Below are 17,502 nucleotides of genomic sequence, written 5' to 3'. Positions count from 1 at the left end.
GCCTTGTTAAGCAGGACTCCTCCGGTGTGGATTAGACAGGCTCTAAAAGCCCACCATTCAGCTGGCAAACTACACCAGGAGTGGGGAGATCTCCATGTGAGTCTTGGCTATTGCTCCTGTTCGCAAATGACTGTCTGTGACCAATAAGGAAGATTAAATGAAAAATATTAAAGGGAGACAAGGGCAAGACCGTGGAAGTAAATCGGATCTTCCTGAAATAACAGCTTAAATATTAAAGAGAAAAGGTCATGAGGTATAAGGAATGTATCTGTGTGTGTTCAGAAGGAGACAGGGGGCAAGAATGGGGCCATTACCGTCTCATGATTGGATTTGTCCATATTATTGATTTTTTTGTTTTGCTGTTTTTGTATTAGGCGGCACATTTTTCCCCCAGGGCAAAGCAAATAAAACTGAAATCTTCTTGGGAGTTATATCACCAATCTTCTCTCTCTCTCTCTCTCTCTCTCTCTCTCTCTCAGTATCTCTCTTTCCTCCGTCTGTCTTTCCTGGGTCCAGCAGATCACATTAAAGTCAGTGTGGGCCTACAGATGGTTGGGTTTTATCAGGAGCAGATGGTCATGCTCAGATATTTATCTAACCACACTGTGTATTTTCTCACTTTTCGGTGGCTGAGGTGCATCTGAAGGTTAAAGCATTGATTTTCTTTTCCCCTTAAAAAAAGTAAATGTTTGTGCTCTTCTGTTTTAGAGTCAACAAGTCAGAAGTACTTTGGTGGAACAGTTGAACAATTGTGTTATGGATAAACAGAATGAATTAAACTTAAACCTAATTGCATGTTGTTGAAGTTGATGTTCTTTCTTCCTTTCCAGCTCATCCTGGAAGCCCACAATGTTCCTGAGCTCTCCGCTGGCGTCAACTGCACCTTTGAAGACCTGGCCGAGATGGAGGGACTTGTGGAAGGCAATCGCATCACTTGCAGTTCTCCGGCTGAGAAAGAGGTCCCACGTATCATTGTAGACCAAGGTGTGTCTATGCACATTCCAAATTGCCAGTCTTTCTCCAAGCAGTGGGCTATTTGGAAATCTCCAAGTTGGTGTTATATTCAAGGGCTACACAAGTAGTTCAGCTGTAAAATGGACTGAGTTGAGAAAATGCACTTGGATAGGGTCTGGTTGGGCAAAAAGAAAATAAGGCATTGAGGGAACACGGCTTGGACTTAATGTTAGATGCATGATAAGACCTCATGGTGAGACAAATAAACAGCAGGGTATAAAAAGATAATAAAGATAATTGAGGTTGAGACACAGCACAGGTGAACACTATAGGATAAAAGGATGGGCGGAGACAAGATTAGAACATAAACAAAGACGCATGATGTGAAGCCAAAAACACTCTGTAACACTTCTGATGGCAAATATCTTGTGAGCACAACATAATTGCATCAATGTATTGTTATGCTAATTATGTGTAAAGTACAACCCCGATTCCAAAAAAGTTGGGACAAAGTACAAATTGTAAATAAAAATGGAATACAATAATTTACAAATCTCAAAAACTGATATTGTATTCACAATAGAACATAGACAACATATCAAATGTCGAAAGTGAGACATTTTGAAATTTCATGCCAAATATTGGCTCATTTGAAATTTCATGACAGCAACACATCTCAAAAAAGTTGGGACAGGGGCAATAAGAGGCTGGAAAAGTTAAAGGTACAAAAAAGGAACAGCCGGAGGATCAAATTGCAACTCATTAGGTCAATTGGCAATAGGTCATTAACATGACTGGGTATAAAAAGAGCATCTTGGAGTGGCAGCGGCTCTCAGAAGTAAAGATGGGAAGAGGGTCACCAATCCCCCTAATTCTGCGCCGACAAATAGTGGAGCAATATCAGAAAGGAGTTCGACAGTGTAAAATTGCAAAGAGTTTGAACATATCATCATCTACAGTGCATAATATCATCAAAAGATTCAGAGAATCTGGAAAAATCTCTGTGCGTAAGGGTCAAGGCCGGAAAACCATACTGGGTGCCCGTGATCTTCGGGCCCTTAGACGGCACTGCATCACATACAGGCATGCTTCTGTATTGGAAATCACAAAATGGGCTCAGGAATATTTCCAGAGAACATTATCTGTGAACACAATTCACCGTGCCATCCGCCGTTGCCAGCTAAAACTCTATAGTTCAAAGAAGAAGCCGTATCTAAACATGATCCAGAAGCGCAGACGTCTTCTCTGGGCCAAGGCTCATTTAAAATGGACTGTGGCAAAGTGGAAAACTGTTCTGTGGTCAGACGAATCAAAATTTGAAGTTCTTTATGGAAATCAGGGACGCCGTGTCATTCGGACTAAAGAGGAGAAGGACGACCCAAGTTGTTATCAGCGCTCAGTTCAGAAGCCTGCATCTCTGATGGTATGGGGTTGCATTAGTGCGTGTGGCATGGGCAGCTTACACATCTGGAAAGACACCATCGATGCTGAAAGGTATATCCAGGTTCTAGAGCAACATATGCTCCCATCCAGACGACGTCTCTTTCAGGGAAGACCTTGCATTTTCCAACATGACAATGCCAAACCACATACTGCATCAATTACAGCATCATGGCTGCGTAGAAGAAGGGTCCGGGTACTGAACTGGCCAGCCTGCAGTCCAGATCTTTCACCCATAGAAAACATTTGGTGCATCATAAAACGGAAGATACGACAAAAAAGACCTAAGACAGTTGAGCAACTAGAATCCTACATTAGACAAGAATGGGTTAACATTCCTATCCCTAAACTTGAGCAACTTGTCTCCTCAGTCCCCAGACGTTTACAGACTGTTGTAAAGAGAAAAGGGGATGTCTCACAGTGGGAAACATGGCCTTGTCCCCACTTTTTTGAGATGTGGTGTTGTCATGAAATTTAAAATCACCTAATTTTTCTCTTTAAATGATACATTTTCTCAGTTTAAGCATTTGATATGTCATCTATGTTCTATTCTGAATAAAATATAGAATTTTGAAACTTCCACATCATTGCATTCCGTTTTTATTTACAATTTGTATTTTGTCCCAACTTTTTTGGAATCGGGGTTGTATAAGCCATTTTGACCGTGAGCTGGCCTAGTGGTTGGCCTGTCCGCCGCTCGATTGGGAGATGGCGAGTTCTACTCATGGTCAGGTCATACCAAAGACCATCATAAAAATGGTACCTACTGCTGTCTGGCAAGGCACGCTGCAATACAGATGTGAGTAGGGAGTCAAACTCTCGTGGTTATCAGAGGACCAGCCCCTCACTGTAACCCTAGCTGTATATACGAGAGGCTGAGGGCTATAGAAATGGAGATTGGTGCCACCCAATGTCCCTTAAGGGACTGGTTAGTACTGGGATGAGAGACTGCCTGGGAAGACCAGGTCCTGGCATGGGAGGGACTTTGACTTTTTGATAAGCCATTTTTAAAGTTGTCTCCATGCATATGCCATCTTTTTTCTAATTCATGACATGACAGAATATTTTTTTCTTCCTTGCTCATTTGTAACAATTTGCATGACTCGATTTGTATGAAAATTTACAAAGAAAAAAATAATGGGTTAGGATTGTGATTAGTATTCATAACTCTTCCTCCATTTTATGGATTCTTATGGCATCCAGCTCAAATCTTTATTCTGTTCTTTTTTTTTCACCATGAATCTATCATGAGTCCAGGTTTAATGAGGTAAAAGTGGGATATTGAAGGTAGTGTGCTATCTAAGAGACACCCACGCATGTACCACTGTCTTTTCACATCCTGGTAAAGAATTGTTCATCATACTGCTTGGAAAATAGTAATAATTACAGCAATTACATCAGTGAAAATGGCACCGCACATCAGTGCAATTGTTGAGAGAGAGAGCAAAGTGTCAGGAGGAAAACAGGAGCCCTGGCTGAACTAAGATAAACACATGGCAACCCTCGAAGTCAACTAATTTAACCTTGCTCGTGTCTTCACTTACTCACGCAGCACAGTAATTGGAGCGGCTGGATGGGACGATGTGCCCCAGACTCCTGAGAAACCTCATTTGCATTACAGGCATTGAAGAGACAGAAAAGGGGAAAGTGAAAGAAATTGAGAGACCCCAGAGCAGAGATGGTGGTTTACATGCTCTTTTTGTTTCTCATTATCTTGCCTGCAGCTGTTGTCTGGTGCAGCAGGGCATGTTTTGTAATTGAGTGAATAATCATTAGCTACACTAGCATTTTACTGCCATCTTCGTGCAACTCCGTTCCCTCTCCGAGGATCTTTTTGGCAGTGGGATTTAAGAGACTTTTGAGCTGAAGTGATTAAATCTCTTCGGATGATGATGCTGCAGCTCTCCACATCCACAGCTGTTCAGCTGGTGAAAGTTTTGACAGCATTCATTCCAGGAGATGAGATCAAGAAAGGATGAACACAGTCTCTCCCTTGCTTTCGTACCCTCTGTCTGTTTTGTTCATCGCCTCGGTTGGTTAACTTCAGAATAATTGAAAAACGCTCACATCTGGGCAGCTGTCATGAGGTAGGCGATTTTTCATCATATGAAAGTGTCAAGATGTGATGCTAATAAAGATGCCACACTACACTGGAATTCCCCTATCAGGCCAAGAAGAAACATTTATACTTTCCTCAGCTCTTCATGCTAAAAGTGTTTTGTTAGTATTATAAGTGTACAACAATGCACAATTACATTCCAGGCACTTAGCAGACACCCAGAGGAGCAGTTGAGGGTTAGGTACCTTACTCAAGAGCGCTTCAACCATTTCTGTTGGTCTAGGGAATTGAACCAGCACCCTTTTGGTCCTGAAGCTGCTTTCTAACCATTAGACCATGGCTTCCCCAATTTAATGCTGGGGTATACCCCACCTCTCATTTCAAAATTTTCTGGGCTCCGCATCAGTAGCACCACTCTGATATTTTTTTTTTCTGGGGAAAGCCCTGAATAGTTTTGGTATAATTATTGACAAGCAGATTCCCCTAAGTAATTTGATGGCTCTTTTCTGAAAATATCCAAATAATCCTAGGACTAGTCTGCAAAAGTTTATTCCACACATTATGCAAAAAGTAAATTTGAGTGGACAGGGCTACGTTCTGTTAGCCTGGCTAACGTGACTTCAAAGCTCTCCGAGCATTTGGTCTGGCCAGGCTATTAAGCCAAACCGTTTCCCAGAGCCCGTGGTTGACCCGCCTCCCTGAAATGCCTCAGTTTGCTACTGGTCGAAGCCAGAAAAGGCTGTGACGAAGCTTAAACCAATCACATCACTCTTTCCTCTGACGTATGTGACGCGACGGGGCTAATTGGTAGATTAAACTCTTACCAAAGCCGGTCGGGAGCAAGGCGAAAACGTCCTTCCTTTCAATAAATACCTCCAGGGCTGCTCTTTGCTCCGTTTTCAATGAGAACTTCCCGTTGAATGCTTTCAATACAGCATCTACCGCTGTGTCAAAGGCTTGCCGCTGCTCCATGTTCGTGATGTGAATGAAGCGCTTCCGGCATAGATTCTGTAAACAATCTATGGCTTCCGGTCGCAGTTCTACTACGTCACTGCCTTGAACACGCCTCTACCCAGGGCCGTTGGAGATGCTCAAAGTTGATTGGTTCCCGATTTTTCAGGAGCTTGGAAATGCTGTAGATAGCCTGCCTGGCCAGACTAAGCTCGGAACAGGCCCTCGTGTTGCGTCACGCTTAGGATGGGCGGGCCCAGGCTAACGTTCTGCAAAAGGCACATTTTTGTGCCATCAGCAAATCAAGAGATTTTCACTTGTTATTTTATGAGATATTCTCAGAGAACCTGTTGCACAGCGAGACCTGTAGGGTAGCTTTATGACTGTCTGCGAGAATAATGACAGCCTTAAGTATCCTTGGAGATATCCAAGGATCCATAAAATACAAAGTTTACAACCTTCTAGGCCCTCAGGATCTCAAAATGCCTGGTTTAGTGAAACTGAGCCCGCCTACACATGGAGGTATAAGGAGAACGAGAAGGTCATTTATTAACTAGCTCCCTCATCCTTTCACTATATCTTGTCTCCTCAGCGTCATGGTAACCATATGTGTCCTGTGTGACTCATTAAGAAGGCACAGCCTCCAGGGTGTGTTAAGAGGTCTGCACACATACACACACTCCAGAGATACCAGCCATCAAGGTAACATTTAGGAGGACTAATTAGGACAGATTCTTTGTCAGCCACACTTCCTGGTGATTGATGAATGATTCTGTCTTTGTTGAATAAGAGACTGAGACAGAAGGAGAGAGAGGGAAGGAGGGAAAGAGAGAGACAGAGAGAGATGGGAGTGCTAAAGAAGAGGTGGGAGATAGTGGGAGTGAATCAGAGGCAGCGATAAAGAGACAAAACAAGAGTGGGTGACAAAGAGAGGTGCACGCTCTTCCATCGAGAGAGGAGATGTCGGCGTCCGGCTCATTGAATTAAACATGAGGTTCTTCATTAGTGTCGACAAAAGGACACTGAAAATCCTTTGTGCTTCGCATTCATCAACTTGTACAGGTTCCTCCGTCTTTCTTCCTTCCTAATCTCCCTTTTTTAAAGGACTTTGAAAGACTTTCAGATGGACTTGTAGGTTTTATATTCAAAGGATAGCAGGTAACAATATTGTGTTATGCAAGTGAACTCTAACCCACAGTCTTGCTTCTTTGTTAGGAGATATAATTATGTAGTTATACACCTGGAATAGACTGCACACATTCATGCCTGTGTCTCTTAGATTCTTAGAGGTCTTGAAGATAGGTATATAGAAGATATAGCACAGGCTTTTACTGAGTCCTTTTAATAATGTTGTTGTTGTTGTTGTTGTTGTTTTAATTCAAGACTCAATATGCAACTGTTTTCTTACAAATTTTAGGCAAACATGCCTAAAAGGGTAGTGATATTTGTTTGCATATGTTGTGATAGCAAATTAGAGGGATGAACCAGACTTTATAATTTATTTTCCAAGTCAGAAGAAGGTCTACAATAAGTCCAAGTTGAGTCCAGAATCCCAAGTTGTAGGGTCCAGGTTGAGTCCAGACTCCAAAGCTTCAGATTGAAAGCTGAATCCTGGGTCTCTAGAATCCAAGTCCAGTCCAGAGCCCCAAGATGCAGACTCCAAGTTTTAGTGTCTGAGCTAAGTCCTGGGCCCTAATCTGTAAAGTCCAAGTCATGTCCAGAATCCCAAGCTGTAGAGTCTGATTTGAGTCCAGAATCCCAAGTTATAAAGTCTGAATCAAGTCAGGTTGTCTACTATAAGCCCAGTCTGAGTCCAGAGTTCTAAGCCATAAAGTGTGAGTTATGTCAAGTGTCCTAAGTTGTATAGTCTGAGCTGAGCCGATCTGTCGAATGTTCTAGAATTCAAGTTGAGCCCAGAGTTTCGATTTGTAGAATCTGAATCAAGTACGAAGTTCCAAGCGATAGAGTCTGAATCAAACCTAGAGTCCCAAGCTGAGTCGAGTTCAGAGTCCAAAGCTGTAGAATCTATCGAGTCAAATCCATAATCTGTTGAGTCTGAGTTGAATCCAGAATTTCAAGCTCAATTGAGTCGAGTCGACTAATCTGTAGATTCTGAGTCAAGCCCAGATTCCCAGGTGTAAAGTCAAATCCAGGTTTCCGAGCTATAGAAACTAGGTTGAGTCCAGACTTCCATCCTGTAGAATCAAGGTTGATCTCAGAGTCCCAGACAATAGTCATAGTTGAGCATGACAATTCCAAGGTTATATATGTTATAACTAGAGTCCCAAGATATTGGGTTATACTTATAACTAGAGTTATAGTCTAGTCCAGAGGTCCAAACTCTAGAGTTTGAGTAGAGTTCAGAGTTCTACACTGTGAATTTCAGTCAAGTTGAGTCCCATGCCATAGAATCCAAGCCAAGTCCAGAGTTATGAGGTACAGTGTCCAAATCAAGCCCAGAGTATGGAATCAAGTTGCACTCTACAGCTTGGAAGTCAAGTCCAGAGTCTCAAGTTAGTCCATAGTCTAGGTCAAATCCAGGTATCCAATCTGGAAGATTGGAGTCAAACCCTGCATCCCAAGTGATAGTCATACTTGAGTCTCAAGTCCCAAACTATAGAGTATGAGTTCAGCCCAGAATGTGGAAGCATTACCTGTGCAGAGCTGCATAAGTTTTTATACAATTGAAGACTAGAATAGAAATGTGTTTCTAACCTGATTAGTGTAAGAGGACTTATCATTTTACTTGATCTCTTTGTATCTAAATAAGACAAACAAGAAAGGTCAATGTTGATGCAGTTGTTTATGAACGGTGGGTAGTGTCACCTGACATTTTAGGTCACATTCAAGGAAATCCGGGTGCAAGACAGTAACTTAGAGATCTGAGTCTAATGCAAGTTGCAAGTTTAGACTAATGTACCCATCTCTGAAACGAGCAATTATGCAGTTATATTATCATTTTTGGCCACACTACTATGGGCCACTTTGAAATGAAATGCCAAAATGTTCTAAAATGTTTCTTTACCTTCCAGGTGACCATCAGGTCGTGCAACTTTACCTCAAGTCCAAAGAAACAGGACTTGCATTTGCCAACACAAGCTTTGTCTTCTATAACTGCAGTGTCCATAAATCGTAAGTATCTTTTGATTAGGCTGTTTTACCAGCACTGATCTCACCATAATCCAGACCTCCCTTACTCACTGCCACTTTTTTCCTCAGGTGTCTTTCTTGTGTTGGAAGCCCATACCAATGTCACTGGTGCAAGTACCGTCACATCTGCACCCACGACCCACGCAGCTGCTCTTTCCAAGAGGGACGGGTCAAGCAGCCTGAAGTGAGCCATGATTTTTACTTTTGCTTCCTATTTAGAGCACTCAATGATGTGTAAACTCCAGAAATGCTATACAGTATCAGTGACAAACACTTAAATGAAGTTTAGCATGGGTGCACTTTTGAGACCAGCAATGAGTTCTGAGTTGGCATTGATTTTCATTAAACTCTCATAGTTATGTATGAAGGGCTGGAATGTTGGCACAGTGGGTAGTGTTGCCACTTCGTAGCTTGAAGCTTACTGTTAATGTGGAGTTATCCCAAAGTTCATGTGGATTTTCTCTGGGTTCTCGGGTTTCTGCCTACTTCACAAGATTGATTAGCTACATTAAACTGGTGTCCCATCCAGGGTGTTATCCCACCTCAAGCTTGGGGTTCCTGAGATAGGCTCTGGACCAGTGTTGTAGTCGAGTCACTAAACCAAGTCCAGTCTCAAGTCCCCAGTGTTCAAGTCCGAGTCAAGTCCTAGTCATTAAAGAAAATTTCGAGTCAAGTCCATTACTGATCCGAGTCAAGTCCAAGAACATGACTCCAACCGCACCATTTGCAGTGGCTGTTGCTGCCTTTATGTGAAAGCGTCTCTGCTACTGTGTTGGACTAATGTTCCTGTTTGACTGCCCCATTTTAGTTAATAGGCTACAGATAAAAGCTTGTTCATCGCTCAGCAAGCCCCGCCCACTATCAACAGGGCAAATAACATGAGAGAGGGTTAACACTAGTTAGTTCATCGGTCAGCAAGCAAGCCCCACCCACTATCAACAGGGCAATGAACATAGTGTGTCACTTCCTTCTCGGGGTGGAGTCTTACCAAATGGCGATTGAAGTTTGAGGTTGTCCCCGTCGTCTCCTCGATAGTTCTTCTACATATGAAACACGCAGCAGTGCATTTTTTCCCACTGCATGAGAAGTCTGTACTGTATAAGCAAAGCAGACAATCCTAGCACCGGTCTCGCCAGGCATTTTAGCGCCATTAACGTTAGTTTGTTCCTGAGCATGATGTATGAACAGGTGAATGTGCATCCTTTTGCACAAAATTAGCATAAAAATTTATGTAGATATAAATATCTTATGCCAAATGATTATGGCATGTTACAAAAATAAAGAAAAAATCTGCATCCTCGTTTCCAATTCACAAGTCTAAATGCAGTTAATGCACGAGTCCGAGTCATCAGTGCTCAAGTCCAAGTTGTCACGAGTCCTTAAAATCAGGGCACGAGTTGGACTCGAGTCCAAGTCCTGGACTTGAGTACTACAAGCCTGCTCCAGACCGACCGCAACGCTGAGTAGGATAAAGATGCATGAAATTACTGTGTGTCTAAATTCCACCCAGTGGCTCACTGGAGCTGATGTATCAGTATTATTGGCATCATGCTCACGTGTAGAAGCACCTGCCCGAAACTTGTCAGATTCATTAAAAGGCAGTTTATATTCAGAGTTTCATTAGCCAAATGCTCACACCTGCTTTTAAAGCGGCAAATGAGCAGTTGTGGTGTGAAACTGAGAATCTGAGTTGAAACTCTCATTCAAACCTGCATGCCTGTTTCACAAAAGCTCATCCAGATGACATGAACTATTCCCTGTTGTTCTTCCAAGCGTATGAGCATGCATAATGCTATGTAAACCTTTAGTCCACCCCCTGGGGTTGCATGTTTCTGCCAGATGCACATGTTTAGTCTCTAATGCTTAGTATTTGTTAACATCTTTCATCAGTGGTTGTTTACATTTGCATTTCTAATTATTGACAGGCCTACATAGCCAATATTGACCAAGCTAATATTTGGATTTCTTTTTTTGTGTTCCAAACAACTGGCTTACAAAAGCAGGGATCGGACATTAGCACGTATTAATGACATTTTCTCCACATGCTTTTGTTTGACTGCTGTTTTCGGGTAGGTGTTTCGACTAGCTAATGAGTTTTACTTTGGATTTCATTAATCTGTGTTACCGTGGAGGTCGGGGAGGGGGTCGGATTTTCATTGCATTCAGTTGCTGCTTTCAGTTTAATGAGTTTGGATGTTTACCTCAGAAATTTGCATTGAAGACCATGATGAGTCAACTTCGCTCATTTAAATGAGGTGGACCTTCTCACTGACCTTCTGTGGAAGAATTTCTGTGCTTTATTCCAATTAAGGTATTTATATTGAAAAATGATCAGAGGGATAATCCATTGGTGGTTTTTGAATGGCTGATGAAGTTAGGAGCCTTTTCAGCTCAATACACACAGTCAGAGTCGGTTTATCTCTATGCTAAGGCACGAACACACAGATGGGGGGCTAAGCCAAATGTATTGGCGCTCCACCGTGCTGACTTTCCTCAAACACGACGACTATGCATTTAAATATCCAATAAAATAGATAGATCACCTCATCGTCATCAAAGTATTCATAGACTATATGCCTTCCCATGTACTAGAAGTTAAAGTGCTTGGTTGTACCAAGGGTACATCTTGCTTTTTTTAATTAAAATAATTTTAGGAAGGTGGGAGATAATGAACAAAATTAGAACTTTCATTCATTGGATGTTCTGGATTCATTTCCAGCCATTTCTCTTAATCTGCTCCTGCCACTCTTTCTTTGTGTGTCCTCCATTAGCTCTGTGGATTAGTGAAAACGCTGTCATGCAGAGAATTTGATATACTGTTTCGTTTAAATCTAAAAGCTTTAGTATTGCTTCCCCTTCTCACTGGGTTAATATGGTCATGTCGAGTCTAGCTAGCCTGTGGCAGAACATGCCATGACTAAATAACACATCTGTTTTGGCCAGACACCCAGACTGCTTTCATTCTGAGAGAAGGAGAGCGACATGCTGCCCCTGCTACTCCTCTCCCATACCAATAGCAGCACTGCAGATTTCACACACCGCACAATAGTTGCGATTGGAAGACGGTTTGGAGTACTCAGACAACACATACGTATTCGCCCTATCAAGTTTAAATCCCAACAAGGCCACAGGCATCCATGGCCAGGTTTTCCAACAGAACAAAATTGGCCATGCTGTCAGGGTGGGATGGATGCTCTTACTTTCTCCCCTGTCAATTAGAGCAACACCAAACAATCATGGGCAGCACTTAGAAAAGTATCTGCTTTCATACACTACCATTCAAAAGTTTGGGGTCACCCAGACAATTTTGTGTTTTCCATGAAAAGTCACACTTTTATTTACCACCATAAGTTGTAAAATGAATAGAAAATATAGTCAAGACATTTTTCTGGCCATTTTGAGCATTTAATCGACCCCACAAATTAGGGATCGACCGATATGTTTTTTTCAGGGCCGATACCGATACCGATTATTATGGAATTGGGATGCCGATAACCGATATGTGCAACCGATAAATGTAAACATTATAATTCACATGAAATTAAACATAGCACACACTGACAAAGACCTTCATATCCATGAAATGTATGTTTGTAAAATTGAACATGAAATTTTGTGCAGGGAGATGCCAGCAGCATTTGTACAATAAAGTCAAACATTAGTTAGAATAAAATGAGAAATAAAATAATAATAAAATAAATATTCACCAATAAAAAAATAAAATCACTCCCTACTATATTACAGCTCACCATTTTCAGTGGAAAATAAATGAAAATACACTCTGGATTCTTTTACACTACGAACTAAGTAAGACTTACCAACTTCAAGTAGTTTTTAAATAACAAATCAAGTGTAGGGAGCTGCCTGCAGCATTTTTTAAAAAGTAAAATCAAACATACAGTAAAGTAGACTATCACTCCCTATTAGGAGCGGCTGCTGCTTTAAGAGTATATCGCTTTCCGAATCAGAAGCGCTAGCGAGGAGAATCACTTGCGCAAGAATTATAAATACTAGTCACACCTGGCTTGTTTAAATGTTCAAACAGCGCTTTATAAAGTTGCCTTGACCACCTCTCTGTATGGCTGTCATTCTACTGTTCGAGTAGAACTACTGACACATTCACAACGTTTCCAGACGGGGATTTAAAAATGACTGCAGCCTGCGTTATGCTGTTTCAGCGAGACTAGTTGGTTGTAGGCTAATTCAAGTGCTTCCTTCCGTAAGCTAAGTTTGCCTGGCTACACAGATGCAAATGGACAATTTTAACGAGCAGTAGATGAAGAATGTAAACATATAATGATGTTGTGCTTTTGCAACTTGTGTGTTTGTGACTTATTGCGGGAAAAGCAGCGTGTCCTTACCTTGATACGGGCGCCTTGAAACAGTTCAGAGTGTTTAGCTGCGCGTGTCGATTGGCTATATCTCTTGTGCCAAACAAATCAGATGTTGTGGTGGGCGGGACCGTGTTCTTGAACTCAGAGAGGCGAGTGCAGGAAAGGACATGCAGTGACAGTCGCGTTAGGAACGAAATGGCTGCAAAAAGGCATGTTATCGGCATATCGGTAGAAATTATGGCCGATACCGATAACCCTAAAAATGCAGAATATCGGCCCGATATATCGGCCAGGCCGATTATCGGTCGACCCCTACCACAAATGTGATGCTCCAGAAACTCAATCTGCTCAAAGGAAGGTCAGTTTTATAGCTTCTCTAAAGAGCTAAACTGTTTTCAGCTGTGCTAACATGATTGTACAAGGGTTTTCTAATCATCCATTAGCCTTCTGAGGCAATGAGCAAACACATTGTACCATTAGAACACTGGAGTGAGAGTTGCTGGAAATGGGCCTCTATACACCTATGGAGATATTGCACCAAAAACCAGACATTTGCAGCTAGAATAGTCATTTACCACATTAGCAATGTATAGAGTGGATTTCTGATTAGTTTAAAGCGATCTTCATTGAAAAGAACAGTGCTTTTCTTTCAAAAATAAGGACATTTCAAAGTGACCCCAAACTTTTGAACGGTAGTGTATGTCTTAGAGCAGTGTTTCTCAACCACTGGGCCTGGGCTGCGAAGTGTCATCTAGTGGACTGTGATATTTTTTTCACGTTGAAGCTAATTTTTACTTGTAGTAGGGTACAATTGCAGGGTTGCATCTGATGTCACATCCACCTCGTTAATCTACGGTCACACTACAGCTCGCAATGCTTTGCGATGGGCTATCGATGAAAATGAGCCATTTTGGTGGCGATATACACATGAGCGAAAAGTTGTGGTCGTACAGCAGGTCGAACACTTGACTGTCATGCCTTTGCGCACTTGAGTCTGGCACAGCTCGAGCAGCCACACATGCTCACAGAGCGCATTGTGCACGCTCTTAGGATCCAGTCGTTATGGGAAACACTTGATACTGATTTGAGCGCAATCAGCACGCGCTGTTTTCACAGAGGCTTTGTGAAGTATTATCATTATCACTGTTACATTTGTTTCTAGTCATGTTTATAATGCTGTTTAAATATTCTGCTTTATGATTCTGCTTTCTGCTTTGCTTTTGGAAATATCATGCCTGCTAATAAACACTCTTCCTGCACTTAGATCCATTTACCGCTGTCTATCTTGTAGCGTCCTGATCCACAGATCTAACCTAGCCACATATAAAAAGTTGTACGCCTCCATGCTCTTCCAGGTTTTCATCTGTGTGTCCGTGTAGAATGATGTCTTCAGCACCAGGTAGTTTGAGATGTCAGGGAACTCAGTGGAGAGATAATTTGCCAACTTGTAGGAAAAATTCTTTGTTAACGTCTCGTCTCGTCTTCTTCCGCTTTATCCGGGACCGGGTCACGGAGGCAGCAGTCTAAGCATGGAAGCCCAAAATTCCCTCTCCCCAGACACCTCGGTCAGCTCCTCGGGAAGAACACCAAGGCGTTTCCAGGCCAGCCGAGAGACATAGTCCCTCCAGCGTGTCCTGGGTCTTCCCCGGGGCCTCCTCCCGGGGGGACATGCCTGGAACACCTCCCCAGGGAGGCGTCCAGGAGGCATCCGAAAAAGATGCCCGAGCCACCTCAACTGGTTCCTCTCGATGTGGAGGAGCAGCGGCTCTACTCCGAGCTCCTCCCGAGTGACTGTGCTTCTCACCCTATCTCTAAGGGAGCGCCCAGCCACCCTGCGAAGGAAACTCATTTCGGCTGCTTGTATCCGCAATCTTGTTCTTTCGGTCATTACCCAAAGCTCATGACCATAGGTGAGAGTCGGAACATAGATCGACCGGTAAATTGAGAGCTTCGCCTTTTGGCTCAGCTCCTTCTTCACCACGACGGACCGGTAAAGCGACCGCATCACTGCAGAGGCTGCACCGATCCGCCTGTTGATCTCACGCTCCATCCTTCCCTCACTCGTGAGCAAGATCCCGAGATACTTAAACTCTTCCACTTGAGGCAGGACTTCTCCACCAACCTGGAGAGGGCAAGCCACCCTTTTCCGGTCAAGAACCATGACCTCGGACTTGGAGGTGCTGATTCTCATCCCAGCCGCTTCACATTCGACTGCAAACCGCCCCAGTGCATGCTGGAGGTCCTGGTTTGAAGAAGCCAACAGGACAACATCATCCGCAAAAAGCAGAGATGAAATCCTGTGGTTCCCAAACAGGATTCCTTCTGGCCCCTGGCTGCGCCTAGAAATTCTGTCCATAAAAATTATGAACAGAACTGGTGACAAAGGGCAGCCCTGCTGGAGTCCAACATGCACTGGGAACGGGTCTGACTTACTGCCGGCAGTGCGAACCAGACTCCTGCCCCATTCGTACAGGGACCGGACAGCCCTTAGCAAAGAGCCCCGAACCCCATACTCCCGAAGCACCCCCCACAGAATACCACGGGGGACACAGTCGAATGCCTTCTCCAGATCCACAAAGCACATGTGGACTGGTTGGGCAAACTCCCATGAACCCTCGAGCACCCTATGAAGGGTATTTCAGCCTCCCGGGGAAAGTTTACTCTAGGGTACTGGAGAAGAGAATTCAACCAATAGTCGAACCTCAGATCCAGGAGGAACAATGCGGTTTTCGTCCTGGTCGCGGAACACTGGACCAGCTCTATACCCTTCATAGGGTGCTCGAGGGTTCATGGGAGTTTGCTCTTTGTTAACGTGTAAGGATTTAATCCTATTGAGTGGTTTCTGTATCCACTTCTTTTGAGTGAACTTCTTGGTTTTAATCACTTGTTTGTTTGCCGTACACAAACATAGCAATAAGTTCTTGTGTTAATGGACCGGACTCCACTTTTGGATCATTAATCCCTTTTGACTGAGAATGCCCTGCATGGATGGTTTGGCTTCTGACACATCCATACAGTTTTAAATACAATCTCTACCATTAAAAACAGTTGGTTTTTATTGCGTTTATTTCATTCCTGGGGTCCCGTCTGTAACAGGGAGTGATGTTGCATCCCATTACTACACTTGACAATAGATTATTAGATTCTCATACATAGACTAGATGAGCCAAAATAATTGGGGATCTTTTTTAATGGGCCCTGACTCGTTACAAGTATGAATAGGTGGGTCTTAAAGTAGAAAAGGTTAAGAACTTCTGTCTTATAGGAAGCATGTACTACTTTTCACCCTTCCTGGTTTGTAGTTGTGGTGTGATAGAGCAGCTTGTGGTTGGGAATTGGGAAATGATCAAATTGGGGATAAAATCCAAAAAAAGAAAAGAGATGTGTTGAGGAGCTTGCGGGGAGGGAGAGTGAGAAGGTGGACGAGAAGGGCAAATTGATCTTCCAGACTGCCTGGAGTCTTATTAAGACGTTAATTTGCAGCCTTTATTGGCAGGAGGTCTATGTGATTGAAGAGATAGTGTTGTGGAAAGCTGATTTCTGAAAGACACAACAGAGCCTTCCTTCTATCTTCGTCTGCTTGGCTTTATTTTCCATGCAGCAATTATTTGAAATGATTGAGAAGATTGCGGTTGCATGTTTTGGGGCGTGCAGGAAGAAGGATCAAATATAAAAAAAAAGGGCAGAGGATAGATGAAGTGATTGCAGTAGTGAAGAGAGTGAAATGTAAAAGCACAGGATGGAGGGCAAGAAGGCAGGATGGATGATCGGAAAGGATCAGAAGCTTGCGAAGCAGGACTGGTAGTCACCCACTAGAGCTAGAGAGACAAACCGAGTCGTTCCTCTACTGTCTGGATCAGACACAGCCATCTCTCACACATGTATACACACACACACACACGATCACGCTCTAATTATGGCTCTGCCCATCTGTGCCAGATCTACTTACTCAGTGTGCCAAGGCTTTTCCCGCCCTCGCTCTCCCTTTGCCTTTTTCTTTCTCCCTCCTTCTCACACCTCTCGCTGTCACTCTTTACTGAATTAAATTGATTTCACCATCGTCCGTACCCCTCCTGCACCACGGTAAACATGTGCAATGATTACACTTTGATTCATTCCACCTTTCCTCCTGTTTACAAGCAAACGACGATGAACCTCCTCTCTCGGTAAAGGCCTACAGTGCAAACACACACAGTCCCCCTCCTTTTTTTCCCCAGAAATGTCATCGTTAAATCATCATTTCATTTTTTTTAATCATGTATCATCTTACTGCCGTTTATGAGCAGCCTTGAGCATGTGTCAGATTTTCAATATATCATTGTCAGACAGTGGAACCAAAAGTGTCAAGACATGGATCTCCTCGATGTGGCTCGCAATATTATCTTTGATTTATTTATTCATTGGGATTCCAGGAAGGTTCTCAAATGTCTTTTGCTCCAGGGTGGCGATAATCAATTCTGCCTGGGCTGAACAGACTCTGCAACTCGAAGGAATAGCTGTGATAGGGGATTGTGTGGAGAAATGTCTCCACATGGACTGCATTGTGCTCTGGTTGGATACTGGATTGAAACAGGGTTGATTCCTGGTGACTCAACTCTGATCTTGTTGGTGTGT

The 17,502-nt window shown here is 43.1% G+C and overlaps 1 protein-coding gene across 2 annotated transcripts in view; it reads left to right on the top strand.

The window, feature by feature from the left end:
* plxna4 (plexin A4) overlaps positions 1-17,502 on the top strand; it is a 778,998-nt gene that overhangs the window by 531,643 nt on the left and 229,853 nt on the right. For both annotated transcript variants that reach the window (XM_060903436.1, XM_060903437.1), the window contains exons 7-9: positions 831-984; positions 8,437-8,536; positions 8,624-8,738. In XM_060903436.1, coding sequence (XP_060759419.1) covers positions 831-984; positions 8,437-8,536; positions 8,624-8,738 — 369 coding nt within the window. The remainder of the gene's footprint in view (positions 1-830; positions 985-8,436; positions 8,537-8,623; positions 8,739-17,502) is intronic.

This window comes from Neoarius graeffei, chromosome 21 (genome assembly GCF_027579695.1).
Source record: "Neoarius graeffei isolate fNeoGra1 chromosome 21, fNeoGra1.pri, whole genome shotgun sequence".
In the NCBI taxonomy this organism is placed as follows: domain Eukaryota; kingdom Metazoa; phylum Chordata; class Actinopteri; order Siluriformes; family Ariidae; genus Neoarius; species Neoarius graeffei.
The sequence above is the reverse complement of the archived record's forward strand: the minus strand, read 5'-3'. Positions and strand labels throughout refer to the sequence as shown.